The sequence below is a fragment of the Perkinsus marinus genome, assembly GCF_000006405.1.
Source record: "Perkinsus marinus ATCC 50983 genomic scaffold scf_1104296945730, whole genome shotgun sequence".
NCBI classification, from domain to species: domain Eukaryota; phylum Perkinsozoa; order Perkinsida; family Perkinsidae; genus Perkinsus; species Perkinsus marinus.
This window is the reverse complement of record NW_003211096.1, coordinates 1-8,077: the sequence shown is the minus strand read 5'-3', so window position 1 is coordinate 8,077 and position 8,077 is coordinate 1. Positions and strand designations below refer to the sequence as shown.

General features: G+C 42.6%; 3 protein-coding genes across 3 annotated transcripts in view; all 3 read right to left on the bottom strand.

The window, feature by feature from the left end:
* Nucleotides 1-2,860, bottom strand: part of Pmar_PMAR024908 (Natural resistance-associated macrophage protein, putative) — a gene marked incomplete at its 5' end in the record, with an annotated part of 4,040 nt that extends 1,180 nt beyond the window's left edge. Inside the window, 8 exons of the mRNA XM_002779719.1 lie at nucleotides 684-891; nucleotides 953-1,063; nucleotides 1,134-1,252; nucleotides 1,311-1,503; nucleotides 1,560-1,683; nucleotides 1,732-1,877; nucleotides 1,926-2,736; nucleotides 2,764-2,860. Coding sequence (XP_002779765.1) covers nucleotides 684-891; nucleotides 953-1,063; nucleotides 1,134-1,252; nucleotides 1,311-1,503; nucleotides 1,560-1,683; nucleotides 1,732-1,877; nucleotides 1,926-2,736; nucleotides 2,764-2,860 — 1,809 coding nt within the window. The remainder of the gene's footprint in view (nucleotides 1-683; nucleotides 892-952; nucleotides 1,064-1,133; nucleotides 1,253-1,310; nucleotides 1,504-1,559; nucleotides 1,684-1,731; nucleotides 1,878-1,925; nucleotides 2,737-2,763) is intronic.
* Nucleotides 2,861-3,354: 494 nt separating this feature from the next.
* Pmar_PMAR024907 (hypothetical protein) lies at nucleotides 3,355-5,007 on the bottom strand (the record flags this gene model as incomplete). Its single annotated transcript, XM_002779718.1, has 8 exons — nucleotides 3,355-3,371; nucleotides 3,409-3,443; nucleotides 3,494-3,656; nucleotides 4,053-4,198; nucleotides 4,247-4,306; nucleotides 4,350-4,506; nucleotides 4,557-4,682; nucleotides 4,902-5,007. 8 exons carry the CDS (start codon nucleotides 5,005-5,007, stop codon nucleotides 3,355-3,357), a joined length of 810 nt encoding a protein of 269 aa, XP_002779764.1.
* Nucleotides 5,008-5,787: 780 nt separating this feature from the next.
* Pmar_PMAR024906 (26S protease regulatory subunit, putative) lies at nucleotides 5,788-8,045 on the bottom strand (the record flags this gene model as incomplete). The annotated part of the gene is made up of 14 exons (XM_002779717.1): nucleotides 5,788-5,909; nucleotides 5,967-6,034; nucleotides 6,277-6,370; nucleotides 6,443-6,620; nucleotides 6,767-6,850; nucleotides 6,897-6,999; nucleotides 7,053-7,130; nucleotides 7,177-7,221; nucleotides 7,269-7,349; nucleotides 7,405-7,490; nucleotides 7,539-7,625; nucleotides 7,675-7,740; nucleotides 7,790-7,846; nucleotides 7,894-8,045. Coding segments are annotated over 14 exons (1,301 nt in total), but the record flags the coding sequence as incomplete, so codon positions are not given.
* Between the last annotated feature and the right edge of the window lie 32 nt (nucleotides 8,046-8,077).

The following is an 8,077-nucleotide window of genomic DNA, read 5'->3' as shown; positions in this document are numbered from 1 at the left end:
GCTAGGTGCTACATCCATGACCTCTCTACTAAATGATTATTATGATAGATATTACTAATCCTATATCACGACGACTAAGTATGATAGAAACTACAACTGTATGCGAATAACAACACAGTGATAGTTTTTGGGGTAGGGAGAACCCAAAGACGATTATGATCAGTAGTATGAACAATATAAGCAACAACAATTATAACAATAGGGGCATGAACACTGTTGTTATTGTTATGATGTTACTATATTATCGCTGTAATGATTATTAAATAGTATATATTATGAATGGTAGTAGTTGGAAATACGGCGTTGTGACCCTCTTAAGAGCGCTCGAAAGTTAGAAAGAAAAAGAATCGAGGCGCCCTTTTCCAACCACACCGATGATGAATATGATGATGAAGATAATGAGGAAGAGAAAGAGAAGGAAATACAACAGATACTTCGTCACTGTATACCGTCATTGGCTGCTTAATACACGCCAGCATGCTACTATAATGATGAGGAGAGAAATGCATCACAAACAACAACAACGGCGGGAGCGGCGAATTCACTTGTTATTATAGCAACAACAGCAATTAATGCTTAAAGCCTTCTTCTACTATTGCTGATGACGATGGGGAGGGGACATCTGCTACTACGCACCTTGGCGTGTCTACCGATGATGATGTTGTATCTTCACAGTCTTCCACCTCATCATCATCCTTCCTTCCAATACACTTATCAAATGCTCTCTTGCATTGACCATAGAGCATCTTAAAGCCTCGAATAACCGGCTTGAGGAAGAATGTAATATCATGCTTCACATTGGAGCACCCACGGGACAAGTCGTCTTCTACACAATAGAAACATAGACTAACATACAGGTAGAATACAACACCAATAATTGCCCATGCATACCTAAATGATGATGATAATTTAATAATAATAAAATGATGATGATGATGATATTCAAACTTACCAAGGCCAATCTAAGGGGACCAGTGTAGTGATGATAAGGTAAACGTTAATAGCGAGGATAATGAGTGCCAGCAACCACAGTCCAGCACTCCACCATCTATTCAATGCAAACCTGCATACCACACCACAGTGAACATACAAATAACACGAGTAAGACACACTGTTATAACGACATCACTTACGTGCCCATAACCTTCTTGCTCATCGCATAGTGCAGTAACGGTAACAACGCAAAGGGTAGCTGTATAGACTGCAGAATATTCAACCATGCATTGATGCCGTTCATACCCGATACTTCACTCTAACAAAAATAACAACAATAACAACACCACTACTATTACTAATGCCATTATTATTACCTCAACTAGAGCAATTGCCAAGGCCGGCCCTAGAGCTATAGTACGTGTTAATAGTACTCTTACCCACATTGATATACGGATATGCATAAAACCCTCCATAACGTATTGACCAGCCATGGTGCCAGTAAGGGTACTCGCTTGCCCTGCTGCCAATACACCAACAGCGAAGATATACTTCATAGCATCCGATGAACTAAAACAACAAACAGCAGGAGAGATGTGTGAGTAGTAATGAACTCAGTTGCTCACATCACTGCGCCTAAGGCCTCTGCTGCATTTTCAAGTCCAACCATAGCACACACCCCTGTCTCACCATACGAAGTTGTACAGTGACAATCAGGGTTTAGCGGATCACACGTACTCGTACTCCAATCTAAACACACAACTTAATGACATTGCGTAGTAATAATACTACTACTACCATCTGGACTGCTAAGGCATGCAAATGGTCCCTTGGGCATTCTCGCACAGTGTAGTGAGAACATGCCATATGCAAAGGAGCATACCACTGCCATGTTGATGATGAACGATATGAGGATAGAACAACATGCATCTACGGTCAAATACCTAACATCACATACGAGTTACTATATTCATAATCATCATCATGCCTACTTATTAGCCTGCTTCACAAACTCGTGATTATTCTTATCGATTTTCCTAGACTGTACCAACGCTGAGTGTAGATAGAGATTATGCGGCATAATAACAGCACCAACAATACCAACCAACTCCATAACAGCATAGCTCGATACGTTTGGTATAAAGCCTTTAGCAACCTCTACTGCTGGTGGCGCTGTTATTGCCATATTAGCAAAAAAGCACCCCATCATCGTCATGATAAGGATGAATATAAACGCCTCCATAACACGCATTCCATGGAATATTTGTATGAACAAAAACGTGAGAGTATCAGCTGCTGTGATAAGAACACCAACCCACATATCAATACCGAACAACACGTGAAAGGCAGTAGCAGTTCCAATGACCTCCTGAATGTCTGATCCGATGATGGCGATTTCACTCATTATCCATAGTATATTGGACACTCTCCTCGAGTAACCTCTACGGCAATTCTCTGCCAGACTTTCACCAGTAGCAGCACCAATACGACAGGCACATATTTGTAGTAGTAGACCCGCTATATGAGCCAGTAACAACACCCATAGTAACTGGAAACCTGTGAATGCCCCAGCTTGAAGGTCTGCCTCGAGATTGCCAGGATCAAGGTACGCCAATGACATAAGCCAACCAGGACCAGCATACTTGAAAAATGTCCGTATAGAGAACTTAACACCCGGAGGGTCAATTGGTATATCAATTTGATGACCGTCTCTAATAAGAGGACCAGGTTCATCGTCCTTCTGAGACTCCCTGGGGGACTGTGAAGCCTCTGTATTGTCCTCAGCTCCAGCGACATTCACTGCTGAACCCGTTGAGAAACTACAACTACTGCTATCTGATGATGATGATGTAGTTACATCTTCTGGTGGTGGGGGTAACCGTGCTGGAGCAGGGACATCATCACCATCGGTCGCGACAATAGACATAATAATAATACTTCCTAAAAGCAAACGTAACTAAGCAGCATCATATCAAGAGAAGAAGACTAGCTGCAATATATGCTCACAACAAAGGAGACAACAACAAGTCCTACGACCACCGTCACGCGCCACAAAATTATATATACTCCTCAGCGGCCAACTTCCCATCAGCTCAGCTATTCTCGCAACAACTGGCTAGATGTTCAAGAATCGCATAGATACATACTTAAATTACTATAGCGCGCGCCCTCGTAATCGATTATCAACCAGTTCTACCCAAAATCAAGTCCCCAAGAATTCCCATTATTGAACTCAACAAAGCTATCTATCATTAGCAACACTGACAATAAATGGTTAACTCAGTTCTTAACAGAAAGGGTGATGGAATCTTAGGCAATCCATACTAGTAGTTGTAAATCAAATCTGATGCTTTCACTAAGGCTCCTCTGAGCTCGACCCGGCCTCAGATATTTCACTTTCATCTGTTCCTATTGTCCGCACTACTCCTTGTTCATCCCTATCATACATAAACTTCTTTACTTGTGATCTATTACTGGTATCATAGACATAAAACTTAGCATGCTTGTGCCTACACATACGAACATCACCAAGAAGGCTACCCGACAACAACACTATTACTCTTTCGTCATATCATTCGCAAGGAAATCCGAAATCGCCTTAACATTATGACGATCATCGTCAGACATACCAAAGGTGAGATCGGTATAAGACATATTACACATAATCTTACTGCCCTTCCGACGAAGCATACGCAACTTACGAACCTCTGATGCCACCGAATCTGAACAACAACAACAAAATCACATTCGAAAAATACATTTTTTTCGCGATTATAGTCCTAATAGAGCAAACTACCAATCCATAGAAAATAGAATATTAGCCACCACTATAATGTAAGGAGATATACGTGGTATAATCAGCCACGCGCGTTGACGGCAGCAAGGAAACTCTGAAAAATTCTTGTTGGTCTTTGCACACTCCTACACTCAACCGTCCATAATTAAATTTTCCTAATAATTTTGTGAAAAAAAACCGAGCCAAGTCCCCCCCCCGTTTTTACCCGCTCTTTGAGTTCTCACTGGCGTCGGCGGCGTCGCCTCCTCACTACTACTGCTACCAGTTGCTGCTGCTGGTGGTGGTGGTCCCTCTTCCTCACTACTATCCAACGCCTCATTACGCGTTATAATGCGCTGAATCCTCTCAACAGAACTGTCTATGAATTGTCGCATCGCAATCTGTTTCGCTTCCTCACTCGGAAGATTACCATACTTCGCACGAAATTCATTCGATGATACCGTGGCAAACTCGCATAGAGATATATACCTAAAACTACAAATTTCAACTGCCAAGCCAGAGAAATGCTTTTCATACTTCTCAACCGACATAGGCTTCGAATCGTGTAATTTTCCATACCACTCCAAATGCCGATACCTGTTCCACCAATACTATACATAACTTCATAAACTGCACTTACATCCTCGCCATCTCCTCCTCATTTAAGATCTTAGGTATGAGTCGTAATACCCCACTCTTTACAACCTCCGAGGGATGCCCACGTGCCGTAATAATAGCAAACAAACGGGCATGTGCTAAGCAATTCTTGAAGGAGTGGAACGAAGGGCCGAATTGCTCTGCAGGTCAACAAGAATAAGAAGACCCCGGTTCAATCCCTGCACCCTACCCTTTTCAATAGCTTCTAGAGCGTCTCTATAAAAGAGGTCATCCTCATCGTGCATATCTGCGAATGTCTCTTTCCAACTACCATTTCGAGGCTTCAAACCAGGACTGCCTCTGAGCTTGGCAAACTCTGAAGATGAACAAGTGCGAGACTGAACTCAGCAGTGTGGGGGGGGATATGCACATGGTCATCAACTACATGTGTTGATGATAACAATATGACAATTCTGGGAGGAAATTGTCACTCGTTTCTATACACCTCTACCCAAATTCGTGAATAAAACCCTGAGCTCAGGTGAGCCAACATATATTCCTCCTCCTCCTCCAACACTGTTGTTGTGCCTCCTACCTTGTGTAGTAATGTCCCTTGGTTCACCATCAATATCAACATGCACTTTAGTTGGCATATATAAGATATTATCATCCCAGTCGAACATGTAGAACCTCAGCTTCATTATTATTATATTTCAAAACAACAACAACAACAAAAACGCTGATGAATGAACCGTCTCCTCTCGCTGCGTAGCGGTAATTTCGTGGCGCGTGACGAAAAAGAGCCCGCAGGTTCAATCCCACCACCTGTCGTTTTTACCTACATTCGTTCAACAAAGACTACAACCACAGGCTCATCACCATTTTATATACTGCACAGATCTTCATAACAGGAACACACCTCGTCATCATCATTATCATCACAACTCTTAGGCCACATAAATGCTCCTGTTAAGCCGTTATGAAGTAGTAAAGGAGCAATCTCCCCTTCTTCTCCTGAGCGTGTACCCAGCACTCTACTCCATGATGATATTGTTATACTCATATCTACTACTACTACTACTACTACTTCTACTACTACTACTACTACTCAAGTAAGGCTTCATTCAATGATGATACTCCATGATGATACTGTTATACTCATATCTACTACTACTACTACTACTACTACTACTACTACTACTACTACTACTACTACTACTACTACTACTACTACTACTACTACTCAAGTAAGGCTTCATTCAATGATGATACTCCATGATGATACTGTTATACTCATATCTACTACTACAACACAACACAGCATAACGAGGCATCACAACGATGAAAACCGTCATAGAAGATACCACAGTATTCACTACATATCACTTGCTCAGTTGTATACCATATATCTGAATAATAATGGTATATATTCGGACCTCATCCGTATCATACCATCATCCATGCTAAGATTCTCCCACATATTACTTTGGTGTCGCCGAGAACTTGGCGTATCCCTTCACAACCTTATTAATCGCCTCAATCAGATCCTTCTCAGAAATAGATTTCCGCCTCGCTCGAATGGCAAACATCCCCGCCTCCGTACCTACCAACCATATTCCATACCACACTTCTTACACATCTCATCCCAATATAGACTTACACACACTCCTTATATCAGCACCAGTACAGTTAGGACACAGCCTTGCCAGGAGCTCAAAACGAATGTCTCTAAAATGACCAACGAGAAATGCTGTAGGAATATGTTCGCTTTCCTCTCCTCACTAGTTATGAAATTATAATTATTATTAGTTCGTATAAACGAATTCGAGTAGAAGTGTCGGAAAACCAACAAGAAATTTCCTCAAAATTTTCCGACACATATATCGGACCATGTACATACTTTTCCCCCACACTGCAATCGATGCTTCCCACTGTGCTACTACTACTACTACTACTACTACTACTACTACCTATCCATGTTCATACTGCGGGCCTGGATCTTGAAAATATGCGTACGACCATCTAAATCCGGTAACGCGAATTCAATTTTACGGTCAAGTCGACCTGATCATCAAAGACGCTATTCAGGCTCCACAGATCGTCAACAAACTCTCTATCAACGAGATGACATATTACCAGGCCGTAGTAGTGCTGGATCGAGAGTATCAGGTCTGTTGGTGGCCATAAGGACCTTAACATTGCCTCGAGCATCAAAACCATCCAACTGGTTGACAATTTCGAGCATAGTTCTCTGCACTTCATCATCCTCCGATCCACTACCACCACTACCACGAGACCCACCAATCGCATCAACCTAACAACAACTACTTATTGTGTACCAGGGAGAACCAAACACTAATAACGACTTCGTCATGAAGTTAACTATAGTTCAACACCAAACGACTACCACCGAAGTGTTTGCGACATGACCAGCACCATAACCCCTTCCCCGAATATGACCTCATCAATAAACAATATGCATGCCTTCTTACTACGAGCAAGTGTGAATAGCTCCCGTACCATCCTTGCACCCTCTCCCACATACTGACAACAGACTACTAAGAGCCTCCCTACCAGTAACGGCTACTACCTTCTGAACCAATTCACTACCGATTACACAGATAAAGCAAGCGTCAGTTCGATTAGCTACAGCCCTCGCTGTGAGTGTTTTCCCTGTGCCTGGGGGACCATACCTAATACCACACCAATCACATCACAGTCCAAATTACCATAAGTAGGTGTCTACAATAAGACTCCCTTAGGAGGGTCAATGCCAAGCTGGACGAAGCGTTCAGGTTGTAGTAGAGGCATCTCGACAACCTCTCTGAGAACAGTGCATCTACTGCTATCCTCAACTACTGTGCTACTACCGTAGCTTCTCCAACTGTTCCTTGCAACCACCGATATCAGAGTAGCTAAGCAGTAGCTGATCCACATTCACAGAGGATATAATTGATATTACGTAACATCGGGTTTTTCCTCAACGGTCATCATGGTCACAGTTGGATCGATCTTAGGCGGTAATGGTATTTGGATTTGGTATCTATGCTCATGATGGAATACTACAGTCCTCCTCCTCCTCCGTAGTTGATTAATACTTCTGTCGGTCTACTCCAACCCGCATACCCTCCTCAATATCAGTAGGGGAGACGTGCTGTGCGAGGCCAACAACAAACTTAGCAATCTGGGAACAACCTCATAAAAAAAGGATAATGATTTCATTTCAACTCACTTGTCGAACATTTATGACATACTTTGCATCATCCGTACCAGGATTGAGGATCTTAGTGCACTGCGAGACTTGCAATGGTTGTTGTTGCTGACATCCCAGACTCGTCACTTCGAGTAAGGAGAATATTGACTACTACCTCTTGTTTCACTTTGTCATCTGCTAAATCCCATACACTCGGTGGGGCCAAGCCGGTATCAGACTCCTGATAGCCTTTACTACTACTGCAGCAACAACAAAATGCCCACGAGTACCTTGATTCCGCACAGTTTATTGATCTTCTCACCCAAAGCCTTGATGTCTCCCTCAACCTAGAATTGATGATACACAGACTTAGCGTGGCTAGTGGTTATACTACCCTCTTGCACGGCCCGGTATAGGGTCCAAGGCCGTAGCTCTTTAAAATGTCAATATCCTCATCATCAAGTGGCTTGTTGTTATTGTTGTTATCTTCGCCGTCTTCCTCAGAATTCTCTCCTATGGGTTTATCATCAGCTTTCTTCTCCTTCTCTACTTTAACCACAATGGTCTCTTCATCCGGC